At 42.4% G+C, this 17,274-nt stretch overlaps 2 protein-coding genes across 7 annotated transcripts; one reads left to right on the forward strand and one right to left on the reverse strand.

The window, feature by feature from the left end:
• Nucleotides 1-17: 17 nt before the first annotated feature.
• si:dkey-250k15.4 (triadin) lies at nucleotides 18-6,565 on the reverse strand. 6 transcript variants are annotated; one of them, XM_061818955.1, is made up of 6 exons: nucleotides 5,720-5,778; nucleotides 5,509-5,583; nucleotides 3,604-3,805; nucleotides 2,391-3,409; nucleotides 1,569-1,714; nucleotides 18-1,499 (listed from the first exon to the last, which is right to left on the reverse strand). In XM_061818955.1, the coding sequence occupies exons 4-6, from the start codon at nucleotides 3,400-3,402 to the stop codon at nucleotides 1,005-1,007; spliced, it is 1,653 nt and encodes a 550-aa protein (XP_061674939.1). In that variant the 5' UTR covers nucleotides 3,403-3,409; nucleotides 3,604-3,805; nucleotides 5,509-5,583; nucleotides 5,720-5,778; the 3' UTR covers nucleotides 18-1,004. The 6 variants fall into 6 exon arrangements, with proteins under 6 accessions (XP_061674939.1, XP_061674936.1, XP_061674938.1 ...); XM_061818952.1 differs by lacking the exons at nucleotides 3,604-3,805; nucleotides 5,720-5,778 and adding an exon at nucleotides 6,425-6,565; XM_061818954.1 differs by lacking the exons at nucleotides 3,604-3,805; nucleotides 5,720-5,778 and adding an exon at nucleotides 6,068-6,136.
• pafah1b3 (platelet-activating factor acetylhydrolase, isoform Ib, gamma subunit) lies at nucleotides 6,409-13,349 on the forward strand. Its single transcript, XM_061818963.1, has 5 exons — nucleotides 6,409-6,533; nucleotides 7,849-7,938; nucleotides 8,039-8,155; nucleotides 8,225-8,347; nucleotides 12,638-13,349. Exons 1-5 carry the CDS (start codon nucleotides 6,453-6,455, stop codon nucleotides 12,896-12,898), a joined length of 672 nt encoding a protein of 223 aa, XP_061674947.1. The 5' UTR covers nucleotides 6,409-6,452; the 3' UTR covers nucleotides 12,899-13,349.
• The last annotated feature ends 3,925 nt before the right edge of the window (nucleotides 13,350-17,274 follow it).

Raw genomic sequence — 17,274 nt, forward strand, 5'->3', positions numbered from 1 at the left:
AGCACTTTCTATAATGATTCATTAGTGTCCATTCTCCATCATCCAAAGTCAGTTTTTCACTGAGGATAAGTCCAGTTACATCGATTCAACTTTTGTGGATTATATATATGTAGTTCGTTCTGTAGGAATTAATGCAACTGGTTTCTAGTGCTGCCTTGAAATACGATAGCCTTGACATAAGATTTATTGCTTTATTTTTTTAAATACAAGTGCCATCGTTTGTCCAAGTTTTGGTGTTGAGATAAGGCCATAAGTTTGAGACACGAGTCCACGCCAGACTTCCAAAATTAGATGACACAAATAGTTGGTTGCAGCAACAGACCATTAATCTGGTTTACAAACTATGAATACAGTAGATCCCACATAATAGCAAGGAATGCCATTACATTGGGAAAAGTTATTACAGTATTTGTTTTTGCAGGTTATGTTTTTCTTTTTTTAACATTACAATATTTTTGATGTTTTTGGGAGTGGGTAAGGGGGGGGGCTAACAGATTATCAAAGATGGATTTCCATTTATTTTGACGGGAAAACAATTTAGGAAAACAAGTGTTTAGTTATAAGCATGGTCAAATCAATTAATCAAAGTGATCGCTGTAGCATTTCATGCATAAAAAGCGACACAAATTGCTTCACAAGACAAAACACAAAACACATCCCTCCCGCACTCCCCGAGCACCTGTGACACCCAACAGCCATGTGTAAAAATAGTCATGAACGAATTAAACTAGCATCTCAGTGCACCACTCTATTTGGTGCGTACGATAGCACAAGGGTGACACTTGCATTGACTTTTGTATCCTTTTATAGTGTTTCAATATGAATTTGTACTGACACGGAATGTTTTGTGGTAAGTTTATTATGATTAATTTTAATACAAAGAGAACACCTTTACTGTTCTTTATCTGTGGAGTGACAAGTACAATGACTTACGATGAGTGTTTCCAAATAAACAGAAATCAGCACACAGGACACACAAAAAAAAAAGTGAGTCAAATAGTTCGTCAGTACAATTTCCTGGAGCCAAAGGGCCAATGTTTGGGGCTCGACAAGGAAGTGAACGGGGGTGGAGGGCTCTCGAGAAAAAAAGATGGTGGGAAATGGTGCCCATGGAGAGAGGTTAACATGTGGGAGGGGAAGGTGAAGGATGGTTGGTTTTCAATTAAAGTGTTCTGCGGTTGGGGAAAGTGCTGCAGTGAATATCGACCTCTTAGCTCCTGGTGGGGGCCGTGTCGCCTGCCGCTCACCTGCGACTGACCCTCCCCACGCACAAAACAGTCCTCGAAGGGATCCACTGCAGTGGGCGTTTTTCCAAATCTCTGAGCCAAGGGTTCTGCTTGCCAGACGGGAGATGGGGCAAACAACCGATGAGTCACTGCAAAAGAGGGGTTGGAGGAGGAGCAGTCAAAGTCCATGCTGAACTCTGGTGAGGCGCAAGGCCTGAAGATGTCTTCCAAGAAGCCTGCTGAGATGTCCTTAGGACTTGGCCAGGCGGTAGGCTTCACAGGAGACAAAGTGAGGTTAAGGGGCTCAAGAGAATTTAAAATATAAAATTCTGACATTCATACCTGGTCCAGGTGCTGCTGTGGCGGCGGACTGAAATCCCAGGAAACGTGCTTCCTCACCTTCTTCGTGTTTTCCAAAACTGAAGCCTCCTCATTATTCAAATAGAAAGGATCCGCAGAGTGGATTTGAAACGATGCTGGGAATGCATCTAAAAACATCACAAAACGTTGCTGTCTTTTTAATTAAACAGCACTTTTGTCAGTTTTGTGTTTGAAAAAGACAAAGGTAATACACAATATAGAAACTAGTTTTGGAACCATTCAAAAACTAGTGCCCCGGATGATTACACTGTGTTCCAAACTAACCAGATCATAGCAAATTATATTACAAGTAACATTTTTCTCAGTTTCCTAAATATTTCATACAAATGCCCATCAGCATAATTTCAGTAACTTTCAGAATCAGACTCGGCTTTATCGGCCAAGTGTGTAAAAACACACAAGGAATTTTTCTCTGGCAGTGGTTGCTGCCCCGGTACGACATACAGAACAAAGAAAAAAAAAAGCAACACCAACAAAGAACAAGATAGATTACCGTTTATCGGAACTATTCCTTATAATAGTAACCTAAGATGTAAATCTTCATTTCGAACAGGTAAGAGATAAGTGCATTAACGTCCCACATTGTGTTAAGCTTGTAAATACAACTTGTAAATGTAAACACGGAATATAATTTAAATGTTTTTGAACAAATCTTCCAATGATGACAGGATTTTTGCATTTGTGCTACTCACTTCAAAATGTGTTTGGGTCATAAAAAACTGGACACGTTTTATAGCTGTGAATATGAGTGTGAATGGATGAGTCGGGAGCATGTGGGCCTACCTGGAATCCGGCGTCTATCCTGGCCTTTCTTTGAGTCCTTTGGCTTGCGGACCGCTCTTCTGGCGTGACGGTGGAGGCCTTTGCCTGATTGTATGCTCAGGATGTTCTTCTGTAGGTGCTGACGGTGCGTCTCCCGCAGGACACAGAACAGGACCTCCCTGCTCTCAGCCACCAGGTCGCGCTTTTTCATTAAAGGGAAGTGCAAGGCTTCGCACAAGCGCTCCGCCACTGCACGGATGGACTTCGGGGCGACCCCTCCTCTTTGAGCGTGAGAGTCATGCTCAATTTCTACGGCAACCGTCTGACAGATAACCGGGCTAGGTGGCCGGTGCGGGTCAGGAGGGTTCTTCATCATTGGGGTGAGCTCCGCAAAATATGGCGGCTTCTCGCGTGGCCTGACTTTCCTGCCCTTCTCTGCCGGAGCTTCAGCAGAGGTTGTGAATGAAGAATGGTCTTGTTCTTTTTGGTCCGGTGTTACGCCTGACGCCTGAATTTTCTTGTCACGTCCTTGATGGGTCTCTGTGGCTTGAGCCTCTTCATCGGGACCACTGGTGTCACTCCTAACAAATAGAGATGTCGCCTTTGCTTTCTTGTCCTTCTTCGCCACCACATTCTTCTCCTTGACTTTCTTTTCCTTCTTCCCCAGTAACAGGCGCTCGATGTCCACTGACTTCACCTCACGGTTGAAGAGGCCGCGATGCCCTATGAGACGGGCCGTCGTGATGATGCTGGCTTCCTGTGTGGGCACATGCGAGTCGGAGAGCGGCGGCGGTGTAATGTTCCCCCTCTGGCTGTGATGGCAGCAGCTGTGCAGGTGCCCAATATCCAGGCTGCCCTGATGGCAACGGTGATACTGGTATGTTTTGACCGCCTTGTAGACATCTTTGCTGCAGCCGACACATCTCGTCTGACTGCGCTCCTTACGAGATCTCAGTCGTTTTATTTTGTGCTTAGTGGTGTCCGTGTGGCATTTGCAGCTGCTGATGGATTGGCCTTCCCCCACGTGGCTCATCTTGGCTCTTGCGGAGAGGTAAGAAAACATTTTTTAAATGGGGTAACGTGAATTTTTGAGATACAAGCTAGCGCAATTTTTTTGTACTTTGAGATATGAGCCCTGTGTGGCGCTAGCAAAAGCAACTCATCTCACATCACAACAAGCAGCAGTTTGGAAGATAATCATCATCCAACCATTTTCTGTACTGGTGATGCTTACTGGGTTCTTGCACGTGCTGGCGCTTAGCTTAACTGACTTTGGACGTTCAGATCCACCCTGAATTGGTTGCCTGGCAATTGCAAGTCACACGTAGACGAACAACCAGTTGCAGTTTAGGATTTTTCTTTTTTCTTCTATAAATATTCCTTCTGTCACGAGTCATTAAAACTGTCTTAATCCTGAATGCAACTGGAGGGAGGAACTGCAAAAAAACAGAGATTTGTGATCTAATGTGCCGGGATATGGCAGCCATTTTGCATTTATGCAATAACAGATTACATGTGTTAAATTTTTTCGTGATGTATGAATTTGTGAAATCATATGGACTATTGCATACCTTTTAGCGTTATTACAAATGTAAAAAGAATTTAATGGGGTTTAATGCATAGTTGGGATTAATTATACACTTTTATCAGAAGAATTGGAAGGAGAGCACATAAATTGTGCAACTCACATTTCGTCATGTTATGACGCTGTAAATGCTAGTTATGCACCATTGCCATTGCTGTTCTGCAAGCAAACTGTGTGGAAAAATTCACGTTTTCATTTGTTTTTTTCCACATACAAGAAATGTTCAGATTACATTTGCATTGGACTGCTAGCGTAGGTGGACAGCTTCAAATACTTGGGGTCAACAATATAGAGCAATGGAGAGTGTGTTAAGGAAGTGAAGAAAAGGGTCCAAGCGGGGTGGAAGAGTTGGCGGAAGGTGTCTGGTGTTTGATGTGACAGAAGAGTATCTGCCAGGATGAAGGGCAAAATTTATAAAACATTGGTGAGGCCGGGCATGATGTACAGATTAGAGACGGTGGCAGAAATGAAGATGCTGAGGTTCCCGCTTGGTTTGAACAGGTTGGATAGGATTAGAAATAAGCTAATGAATGGGACATCCAAAGTTGGATGTTTTGGAGACAAGGTTAGAGAGAGCAGACTTCGATGGTTTGGACATGTTCAGAGGCGAGAGAGTCAGTATGTTGGTGGAAGGGTGCTGAGGATGGAGCTGCCAGGCAAAAGAGCGAGAGGAAGACCAAAGAGAAGGTTTATGAATGTTGTGAGGGAGGACATAAAGACTGTGGGTGCTAGTGAGGAAGATGCACGATAAGCTTAGATGGAAAAATATGACACGCTGTGGCGACCCCTAACGGGGCAAGCCCCCCAAAAAAAGAAAAAGAAGTAGACATTTTGATTGTCTTTAAACTATAAAGGCAACCATTTTAAATCGTCAGTAACTTTTGGAAAATAGTTCAAGCAAGGCTTGTTCAGCATGGGAGACAGACAAGGTGCAATTGCAGTCATTTGTCTTTAACCCTATTAATCGAATTATACAAAAACAACCCATGCCTATTTTTAGATGTGCACGATATAACATTTATAGTGATGAAAAATGTTGTTGAAATTTTCTGTGTTGTTTTTGTTGCGACGTGTTTCTGCCTCTGGCTGCAAAAGCTTTCTTGAAATTTATGTTAAATTGTGTATACGCCCAGTATCTCCTCTTAAATACAAGAAGTGGCTGTAGCTGTCTGCCACGCGTGGAGAATTTTTTTTTTTTTTTTTTTTGCATATGAACCTCTTGTTTGGAGGCAAACTCATGGAGACAAGAATGGGGATGACAGACTCAACCAAATCAAAGTTCACACCCCATCTGTTGGACACTTATTTTAAATACGATACTTACTTAATGCTCTGCGTTTTTGGTGTTTTGCATTGGTGTAACATTGCAGTCAGACTTTGAGTTGCGCTTGTTGAACTACAGGACAAGCCAAAACTGGTAGAAACCGCTCTAATCAAGCGTAGTATTGTACTACCCCAATGCAAACAACAATGATATGAGGCCAAAACCGAGCATTGAATTCTCGAGCCAAGTCGTGGCCGTATAGCAAATTTTCGACAAAATAACCTCCTTACTTGCAGACTGAGGAGGTCGCCATCTACCGGAGGTCAACAGAGCCAAAACAGAACACGGACCGTCATCTGAGCTCTCTGCAAATCAAAACCAAAAAGATATCTTAAAAGAATAAACGTACGGATAATCATTAACGGTCCAGTGCACCAGCTCCTCCGTTAGCCGTTATGGAGGTGGTGCCTAACAGGTGCAGCTTTTTACACAAAGACGCACCTGAGTGACGTTACAACAGTGCGTCCAAGTTGACAACTACCACCTTTGAGCCGTGTGTGATGGAAGTAACAGCAAATCCGTCGTATAAACTTTCAAGAAATGAGATTGTTGAAATTAACTGCCGAGAACCTGACCGACATAGCAGCAGACAACGCTGAACGTTCTGTCCCAGTCGAGCGTAACTATGACGTGGTGCAGTGGTGGGACCAGTCCACAGACACACGCCAACAGAGAGGCTCACAACCCACTTTATCTTTCGCTTATGTGACCTAATTAAACGAACAAAAGCCCAGTAGTTACACAATAGTAATAGTTTTTGCAAAAAAATCAATCATGCTCGTAAAATACCCCAAGTATGAAGTGCTGTTACCCCCACGGGGAGCAATGGTGGTACGTGCCGTCGGCGTGAAAGCTCACTTCCTGAAAGGGATTTTTGGAGACGAGGATGGGATTTTGTACTATTTAATTGTCTGTATTCAACGTGTATGTACATTTATTGTGGTTTATTTCAACATACCACAGGCTGCACGATTATTTTTAAAGACTTGTGTTCGAGCGAGTTTGCAAAAAAATAATAATAAATGCGAGCTAGCTGCTAGTGCTACTTTTTTCTATCGAAAGCTAGCGAGCAGCTAGCCTGGTTAGCTCTAGCTTTACGTGTTTGTTTTATGCCATTAAAACAGAAAGAGCCGAAGTCAGACGTGCCTGCTTTCAAAAGCTGATCCACCAAGTCATGAGTGCCGACGAGCGGAACCCGGCCGCCACACCCACAGCCAGTGAGGACACTCAGGGAGATGGACGATGGATGTCGATGGTTTGTATATGTTGTCTGTTGGTGGCATAACGTCATTTTTATATGCGCCATGTACCGCTGACGACATTGCAATCAGACGGGCAGTTATCATAAGTTTATGTAACTAGATACACAATTAGATAATCCCGCAAACCCCATTTATCAGTTTTTGATCACGTAATCGGTGTTGGTTGTTCTCCACATGGCGTGTGTGTGAGATGTGACGCGGAACCTGTAGCGACTGTTTTTTTAAGGGTGTGTTATAGTAGAGTTTTACTTAAAGGAGGAGCAACACCTGTGTCGAGTATCCAAAATCCTCGACTAATTTAAAGTTTCCTTTAAAAAAAAAATCATAATCTGCCACGGATGCCACTAGGTAGGCAAAGCACTACTTTTGTTTCAACAAAAATCCTCAACTGACTTCTATATATTTCCTTGTCACAAAGTGGCACCAACGTACTACTTTTGTTTAAATGATGCTCCTCAAATCATTGTTCCTTGGCATAAAGATGCCACAAGGAGACAGGAAAGCAGTACTTGATTATTTATTCTATATTTGGTGTTAAACAAGATGTCTAAACCTTAAATTATTTAACTGTCCATTTTCCATCTCGGTTATCCTCACTTGGGTCACATGCATGCCAGAGCAGATTACATCTGACACTGGGCAAGAGGCGCCTGAAATGGTCGCCAGCCAGTCACAAGACACATTTAAACAACCACTGGTACTCACATTCATACCTACAAATAATTTAAGTGTCTTTTGATTAACCTAGCATGCATGTTTTTGGGATGTGGGAGGAAACCGGAGAAAACTTATAAAGGCACAGGGAGAACATGAAAACTCCACACGGGCTGGGCTGGGATTTGAAGTTGAGCTTGTCGTCCACTGTTCTGCTATGTTGCACTGTAATTAACTGTTAAATCATTAAATAGAATAGAGTTTGCAAATTATTGTGTAGGGTTTACATCTAACATTACAGGTGTATGAAAATGTGCATTGAAGTAGTGATCGAACAGAACAAAAGTGCTGACTGCATCAAGTTATGTGCACAAAAATGTATTTGATCAAATTGAAAATACTGTGTGAGTGTTGCTGTTACAAGCATGTGGAGAACATGCTAACTCTCATGCTAACAAATGAAGCTAGATTTGAACCCCGGTCCTCAGAACTGTGAGGTAGATGAGGCGAACCATTATTTATTGCTCACCATACAGTAAGTTCCACTTCCTATTCCACAGTTATCTTATAACCCATCCCTGGCAGCATCACCAAATGATCCAAAAGCTTCCATGATGGCGTTTCTTGTATTATAATTCTTCTGCCTTTGTGCAGCACAACCGCTTCCTGTCCGACAGTAAAGACAAAGAACCTGAGGTCCTCTTTGTTGGCGACTTTCTGGTGCAGCTTATGCATCAGTTCGGTGTAAGAAAAGATCCTGCATTTCCACTTTATTTCCCAGATTTCGCAAATATACACTTGTGTTTTAGTTATTATTATTTTTTGTTATTGGTATTTGTCACAGGTGTGGCGGCAGCTCTTCTCTCCACTCCATGCGCTCAATTTCGGGGTGGGAGGTGACGCCACGCAGCACGTGCTCTGGAGACTGACAAATGGCGAACTGGACCACATCAGCCCAAAGGTAGTCTGTACGTTTCAGCCGTTTTTAGCATCAGGACACCGTAACATCCTCTTTCTCTTGTCCCTCCAGATTGTCGTGCTCTGGGTCGGGACCAAAAACTGTGGCCATACCGCTGAGCAGATCTGTGGAGGCATCATGGAAATCGTCCAAGTGGTTAAGAACAAGCTGCCGCACGCTCACACGCTTGTACTTGTAAGTGACATGGTCCAAACAGGTTTAGGGTAGAACCCCAGTGTGTCAAAAAGGGATCTGTTCCTAATATTTAGTGTCATGTTGCAACCATAATAATACTAATATTTGTTTTTTATTTTATTTTATTTTTTAATTAAAGAGATGCACTGAAATCTTTTAGTCAAAAATAGCCTTAGTCAATTTTCAGTTTTGGGCTGAACCCCCCCCAACAGACTACTGAAATAACGTGACACACATGAAATGTAACATGTTGAACACACAGATGGCCGCCACACAAGTGTATACACCTCAACGAAAACGTTTTCTGTTGACAAACATTGACCTCTTATTGTTGAATATCAAAATGTATTGACTGCGAGATCACACACACACGCCACTCACAGTTTGATAGTAATAGTGGCATCCATTTACGATACAAGTGAAATAAGCATAAAAGTTGAACAATGCATACATTCAACAAACTACTGATAAATAAAAGATTTTTTTTTTGTAAATTCAAATTTGCATGTTGCAGTGCATGATGGGAACCGGGTGGCTTTTCCCCTAATTATGCGACCAGGTACGTACTAACACAAACGAAGCGTGCCTTTTGGAACCAAATCTTGCTGCTTTCTGCCGTTTATGGGTGGAATCCTTCCTTGCCATTTCGAGGTAGCCGCCCCAGCTACCTACGAGCTACAGCTAACGTGGCTAACTACATCGCTGAAGTGAACGTGTGACTCGCGTCAGGTGTCAACAAGTATTGCAATAATGAAGGACCGGTGGATAAGACGAGAACACTACGGTAATCGCTAAGATATCACACAGAGTTGAAAAACATAAATAAAATTACACTGAAGAAAATCACAATGTATTTTTTTTTTTAAACGATTTATTAGTGTGATACCGGTGCAAATAAGTATTTGAACGCCTGAGGAAACAAATGTTAATATTTGGTATAGTAGCCTTTGTTTGCAATTACAGAGGTCAAATGTTTCCTGTACTTGTTCACCAGGTTTGCACACACTGCAAGAGGGATTTTGACTTTGGGTCATTGTCATGTTGGAAGACCCAGTCATGACCAATCTTCAATGCTCTGACTGAGGGAAAGAGGTTGTTCTCCAAAATCTCACAATAGATGGCCGCGGTCATCCATTCCTGAATAAAGTGCAGGTCATTCTGTCCCATGTGCAGAAAAACACCCCCAAAGCATGATCCTACCACCCCCATGCTTCACAGTAGGAATGGTGTTCTCGGGATGGAAGTCATTATTCGTCTTCTTCCAAACACGGTTAATGGAATTATGACCAAAAAGTTCCATTTTGGTCTCATCTGACCACAAAACCTTCTCCCACGACTCCTATGCATCATCCAAATAGTCCTTGACATGTGCTGGTTTAAGCAGGGGAACCTTCCATGCCATGCATGATTTCAAAGTATGAAGTCTTAGTGTATTACCAACGGTCACTTTGGAAACAGTGGTCCCAGCTCCTTTCAGGTAGGTCATTGAGTCCTGTCGTGTAGTCCTGGGCTGATTTCTCACCTTTCTAAGGATCATTGAGACCCTACAAGGTGATATCTTGCATGGGGCTCCACTCCGATTGAGATTGACTGTCATGTTGAGCTTCTTCCATTTTGTAATGATTGTTCCAACAGTGGACCTTTTTTTCACCAAGCTGCTTGGCAATTTCTCCGTGGCCCTTTCCAGCCATGTGGAGTTGTACAATGTTGTCTCTGGTGTCTTTGGACAGCTCTTTGGTCTTGGCCATGTTACAAGTTTGAGTCTTACTGATTGTATGGGGTGGTCAGGTGTCTTTATGCAGCTAACGACCTCACACAGGCACATCTGATTCAGGATAATACATGGAGTAGAGGTGGACTTTTAAAGGCGGACTAACAGGTCTTTGAGGGTCAGAATTCTCGCTGATGGTGTTCAAATACTTATTTGCAGCTGTATCAAACAAATAAATCGTTAAAAAAATCATACATTGTGATTTCTGGATTTTTCTTTTTAGATTATCTTTCTCACAGTGGACAAGCACCTACGATGAAAATTTCAGACCCCTCCATGATTTCTAAGTGGGAGAACTTGCAATCTAGCAGGGTGTTGAAATACTTATTTTCTTCACTGTATGTGGTACAGTACACGTGTCACTTTTTTTCTGGATGCCATTATAGCAGAGAGTAGCCAACTTTGAAGAGCAAAGTACCAGGCAATTTGTATTTTTTATCCGCTATCATGGTTTTCCAGTTTTTGTATTAAGATATTCAAATGAAGAATATCCATCCATACATTTTCTGAGCTGTTTATCTTCACAAGGGTCGCAGGAAAATTAAGCATATTTATACAGTATATCTAAGCTAAGCACTGGTTTTGTTGTAATTGCGTTTTTTTTTTTTCCATTGGATTCTCTGTTCGCAGGTTCTGTTGTTGTTTACCAAATCTCGTATCTCTAAGAGACACACTTTTTAAACTATTGATGCTGGTATCTCAATATTGCCCTTTTTCAGATCAGACTACTGGATTTTAGCGCCGATATTGCCCCTGATTAGCTATCGCAACCGATTTCCTACCTGACGTAATTTTTTATGAACAACAAAGCATTCTTTAGTGTAACATAAACCAGTCCAACAATTTGACCGGATGATAGCCCTCCAACACCAGAATGAGTACATTTTTTTTGGATTATCTTCTGTGTATTGTGACGTGTTAACGTGCTACCACTACATGCTACGTAACCTTTTGTTGCCTGGTTGTGAGCCATATTATATTGAAAATATGTTACGATACCTCAAGCAGTCCTTGAATAAATGTTCTGCATCAAGTACTGGTGATGACCACCACACGTTTTCCCTCATTTTGTAGCACCCCCGGCACACAAACGGGCACAGTACATTAGTGTAGAATGGGTGTTGTCGTAGCCATGGTAACAAGTGTTTGCTCTGACAAGATAAAGCCCAGTGATCGTAAAAACCAGGATACGATGTTGTCTAGTGTCGCCGAGCTCTGCCTGAAATATGGCAGGATTTTATGGTAATCGTCTGACATATCTGAAATTGTGAGAGATATTTGTCTTAGGCTGAGCCAGGCAAAATATTTTATTGGTAAGAAACAAACTTTTAAGCGTCAATGTGTGCGTGGTTTGGCTCATGTTTTCATGTGCAGCCAGTCAGTCTGCCACATCTTAAGCCATGTTTCAATCAAAATGCACACAAAGTTTTACTCATGCTAAAATACATTTCTAGGTACAATTGATAAACTGAAGTTCAGGCGTCACCAACGCAGTGCCTGTGGGCGCATGGTACCCCGTGAGGGCCATTTAAGGCAGCCGCGAGTCATGTTCTAAAAACACCACAAGCTATTTGGGCTTTAAATTTTGAATCTAATTTGCTTACGTTAATTCAATGTTTAAAACACTTGTAATGTCATATAATCCAAAACTTTCATGTACGTATAATGAACTCTGAAGTTTGCTGCAAACAGGTCATGTAGCCCTTCATACATTCATCGGTGCTCACGAAGTCACCCTCAGCCTCAAAAAGATTAGGGACCCCTTGTGTAGCTATTGACGATACCAGCTCGTGTGTTACTTGGTATTGTTCATGTTTTCAAGATCAATTTTAAATATAGTCTCTTTTGGTTAGCACCTAAATATGAAGTGACTGTATTGGGATCAGCTACTTTCTATTTACCTGCTATGGTGTCTGCATGAAACTTTTTCAGGTGTTTTTTGGCAATACCATCCTCTGTTTAACTTGATATCATGCACACTTGTTTATGGCTGAATATGACTGTTGGTCGTAGTTTTTAGTAGCATTTCGATATGCTTTTTGAGGAATGCATCGTGGTATCAGAAATAGAGCTCAGTTTTACCTGATATTGTGTTGCTATGAAACATATTGTCAATTGTTTATGAGCAGTACAACCTCTGTTTTACTTGGTATTGTATCAGCAAGAAACAACATTTTCAAGTACTCTATTAATATCAGCGATGCTAGCTCCTATTCAAGTCTGTATCATATTATAAAACTTTTTTTAAGGGTCGGTATTTATGTCACCTATGCTTATCTAACTTTACTTTTAGAATCAATTAGAAATGTGATTTTTAGATTTTTTTTTTTTAAATCAACATTGGTATCGGCGATCCCAGCCTCCATTATACTCTTTTGTATCAGTGATTTTTAAGTATATTATATTGACATCAGTGAAACAGAAATGTGTATTATTTAATATTGGGACAGTTTCTTAGAGATGCTTCAGGGTGTGCCGCTGTTTTAACATAAACATCCATACCTCTCCGTTCGATGCAGGGACTCCTACCGCGAGGGAAATCCCCGAACCCTCTGCGGGAGCGTAATGCCGAGGTCAACCGGTTGGTGCGGGAAGCAGTGGCCAGCCTACCTCATGCCTCCTTTCTGAATGTGGACCCGGGTTTTGTTCACTCCAACGGCAGCATCTCTCACCAGGACATGTATGACTACCTTCACCTCACCCCGCAAGCCTACCAGGCAGTGTGCGAGCCGCTGCACGCCCACCTCAAATCCATGCTAGACAGGTCTGCTGAGAACTGAACACATACACACACAAACATGACTCTCGTGGTCCTTCGCACTCTGCTAGGTTAGCAGGAATGAGGAATAGAATCGATAGGACGCGTCCGTGAGCAACATGGTTGTCACTCACTGTTACAGGTAATGGGACCAAACATAAATGCGGCACATTAGAGAGAGTGAGAGAGAGACACTAATGTCCCCCTTCAGTATCAATAAAGCTTCCTCTCCTGTTTTTGTCTTGTGATTAATCTCCCTATATTATTCCATATATGACATCATTATTGTCCTTGGGCAGTTTTTTCTTCAGCTATTGGATTTAAAAACAGCATAAGAGAGCCTGTTTTGTCAGAAATGTGTTTTAAGTCATATGCCGGGAGGCTCTGCCTGAATTTAGCCCTGAGGACCATTCCACTGCTTCAATATCTGAGCAGTGTAAGCTGCAAAAATGCATTAAAGACAGATAACAGCATGCTTTGGTGTCTTTTGTGTTATTTGCCTTTCTCCTGTATCTTGTACATGCACTTGACGGTGTACTGTGAGACACAGATAACTCGGTCGCAGTATCATTGTGGTTGTTATGTACTTCCTGAGCAAATGGACACCCCCCTTTAGTTCCTCTCAACTCCTCCTGGTTCACAGGCCTGTCTCCTGGTGTCTCCGCCACAGTCTTGACGCCATTTTGGATTCTGCCTGTGTAAGTTCTGAGGACTGTAGGCATAGTCTTATGCTACTGCTAGTACTGTTGACCTTTATGACCTGCCACCCCATCTCACTATAATGGTCTTCCTTCTTGTACGGTGGAAGTGAAAGGTATGTGAACCCTTCGTAATTTTAGGGAAATTTCCTCATGAAATGGTCACAAAATGTAGTCTAGTTCGGTGTTTTTCAACCACTGGGCAGTGTGCCGCAACATTGTCAGGTATGCTGTGGGAAATTATCCAATTTGTGTGCCTGTGCTGTCTAGCGCTTGGCACAGTAATCATGTAGGTAGTACCAGGTAGCTAATTGCCTTGTGCTTAGAGAGACGGGTGTGGATGGATCCGTGAGAATGCTTGCAAACTCCCTTTTGACCAATCAGTGAGCGTCATTTTCTGAACTCCGCCCAAGCTGCCTACAGCAGTGATCCTTTCCCCATAAACAAAGAGAGCGTGTGGTTGTTACTTTAAGCCTCTGAATTGCAAGCGTATAGTCCTGCTTATATCCGATTCGGAAATATGGTGCTTCGATGTGGCTGGGGAACGTGTATTGGAGACGACCGCTATCCACAGAGATTACTGGGAGTATATCTGATGCGCTTTCCCACCCCAAAACCCAATTTAGATAAATGCAAACGGTGGATAAGGGTCGTGGCCGACCTCACGACCAGTTGAACGTATCGAGGATAAATAAGCACAAAGCCATCTGTTCCAAGGTAAGATATTCAATTAGTCGGTTTAACGCCTATAGAGGAAGGAGGAAGCTCTACCTGAGCCGGACGAAACTCAAAGCTTCCAGCCGCACCTCGGTTCTGCTCTCAAGCGTTCTTAGCCATGATTAAACACCATCAGATGAATACAAATATTTGGGCCTACATTTACGTGTACATTATGTACGTTCAGACTGATAGAGGACACGCATACTGCCATAATATATGTAAATTAATTATCCACTATGAACGTAGATATAATTTCGAAGTACATGTTTATTGAGCGTAAAAATGCAAATTTAGCCTGCTTTGCATGAACAATAGGCATCAGAAATCTTATTGCATTCGATGCCGAACATTAATTTATGAGTTGGTTGATTCTTTCGCATGGACGGTCAAAACATTGCAGAAACTTTAACTGCCGTTCCCCTTTGGGAAACCTTGGCATTATGAGTATATCCCTGTTGAAAGTATAAAGTAAAGTAACGAAAGTAAGTAGTTTCTGTACACTCTTTGTCTATATTTCTGATACCATGGGCAGAAAGGAAACAGAAATACTGTCGGGATTTCGCTCTAATGAATCGCTCATAACATGCTTCGGCATTTTGATCGGTAGCTTGGGGTGCATAACAACAGTATCTAAGTGGGCGTGGCTTAGGCGGATCCATCCGTTAGCGATGCATGGATGCAGTGACAAGTGGACGGCGGTGAAAGCGATGCATACGTTTTTAAAGAGGGGAAAATGCTGACTCTGAATTGGACCCTGGACAAAATCCGGACCCAAATGAAGGCCCTTATGAGTGGAGGGCAAAAGAAAGCAAAGACGTCCGGCAAAGATTTTGGCGTGCGGCAATACAATGAAAGCTATTTTGCATTTGGATTTTCTTTTACCGGAGACGCAACAACACCAACTCCGTTGTGGTTGGTAAGTGGTGAAAATCGCTGCAACAGATGCTCGGACCTGACGCGATAATGTCATTCTTTGTTAAAAAAAAAAATGCTTGTATTAACAATATAACACGTATATTGTTAAATCGAGCTTCCCCCTGCTCCCTACATTTACAGCTGGTGGTGTGCCGTGGGATTTTTTCAATTAAAGAAATGTACCTTGACTCGAAAAAGGTTGAAAAACACTGGTCGAGTCTTCATCTAAATCACAATAAACTGTCTGCTTAAACCATCCATCCACTTTCTGAGCTGCTTATCCTCAATTCCAGCTGTCATCGGGCAGAAGGCGGGGTACACCCTGAAGTGGTTGTAGGCCAATTGCAGGGAACATGAAGAAGGACAACTGTCGCACACACAATCACACCTAGGACCAATTTAGAGTCTCTAACTAATCTATGTTTTTAGGATGTGGGATGAAACCGGAGTGCCTGGAGAAAACCCACTCAGGCAAGGGGAGAACATGCAAACGCCACACTGGTGGGGCTGGGGTTCAAACCCCAGTCCTCAGAACTGTAAGACCAATGACCAGTTGCTACACTGTGCTGCGTCTCCTTAAACTAGTAGCACACAATTATCTTTTTTACGTTTGTATTAAAAATAATGTAAAAGGCAGCACAGTGGAGCAGCTGTAAAGCGTTGGCCTCACAGTTCTGAGGACTGGGGTTGAAATCGTGTGTAGTAAATATTTATTAGTACAATAGAGTAATAGAATTTGAGGCCATCTGTCCAACAGTTGAAGCTCAAAGGAGGATTGGTGTTGTAACAGGGCCTTGATCCCAAAACAATCAAATTAACAGAATGGATTCAGAAGAAAAAAAATACGCGTTCAGGAGTGGCCCAGTCAAAGTCCTGACGTCTCCCCGAATGGACCTATCCGACTGGCGATCTTCAGCACCCCCATTAGCTACAGTTGCCATGCCCCACAATCATCCACAATGGCGACTGAACATAACATGTTTGAACTGGATTCTCTTTCGCATATTCCAGATAATATTGGGGTAATTTTTTGCCAAATGCGTCAGACTTGTCAAAGACAGTTCTACAGAGAGGTCTCAATTATTTCACACAAGGATATGTACCCGGAATTAAGATTTTGGACGGAGCAGGACGCAATGTCAGAGTTGCAGCGAAACGTTGGCGATTGATACAAAAAAGTTCAATGCCTCGCAAACTTCATATTGAAATCCAACAGGATAAAATTGTGGAATCGTACTGAGCATGTAAAGCAGGGTGAGTACTTTTTACTTGGAAAGATCACGAGTAATATCATTGTAGTCTTTATAAGTGAGTGGGTGCATTCATTTGACTTGGCTCATAGTGGAACCCAGTGCTCTCTCTTAAAAGTCTCATGTGATACAAATGGGCAAATAGACATTTCTCTTGTACAACCGCACATTTACGTATCACTAACCTGAGTCTTTGGCATAAAACATTACACACTTCATTCAGGAGGTCAGTGATACACTAACAAAGGGAATGTTGTTCTACAATGTATAAAGCACTGATAATAATTCAATCAAACTCAAGAGAAGATACTTCTCCCTCCCTCACTTACCTTCGAACATACAGCCTTGTGTTTGGTGATATTGTCCACACTTAGTTCTACACACGCTGTTCCGTGAGCCTTAATCCATCATAGACACTTCAACTGTGTTTTAGGCTATGGAAATGAATCAACCGGGCCCCTTGTAACCTAGTAGGATATCTTCCATCAGAATTGCATGTTTCCCAAGCACATCTGAGGACCATTTTGTTCGTAACATTAACTTTTCATAGCGCACGCGACCGATAACCAGCATTGCTTGTGGGACATGGAGACAAGAGGGACGGGTCAAACCAGGGGTTAAGACAATGCGGCTATCTGATTGCCCATTATCGTACGAGTGATTGACAGGTCAGAAAGGTCCATTAGATGCTGTGGCATGACCTCGAGAGCTACTCACTGCAGACATCTCAGGAATCTTGCTGAACTGCCACGGTTTTGTAAAGATAAATGGTCTGAAATTCATCCTGATCGCGGTGCACATCTGATCTGCAACTA

This window comes from Syngnathoides biaculeatus, chromosome 5, assembly GCF_019802595.1.
Source record: "Syngnathoides biaculeatus isolate LvHL_M chromosome 5, ASM1980259v1, whole genome shotgun sequence".
Taxonomy (NCBI): domain Eukaryota; kingdom Metazoa; phylum Chordata; class Actinopteri; order Syngnathiformes; family Syngnathidae; genus Syngnathoides; species Syngnathoides biaculeatus.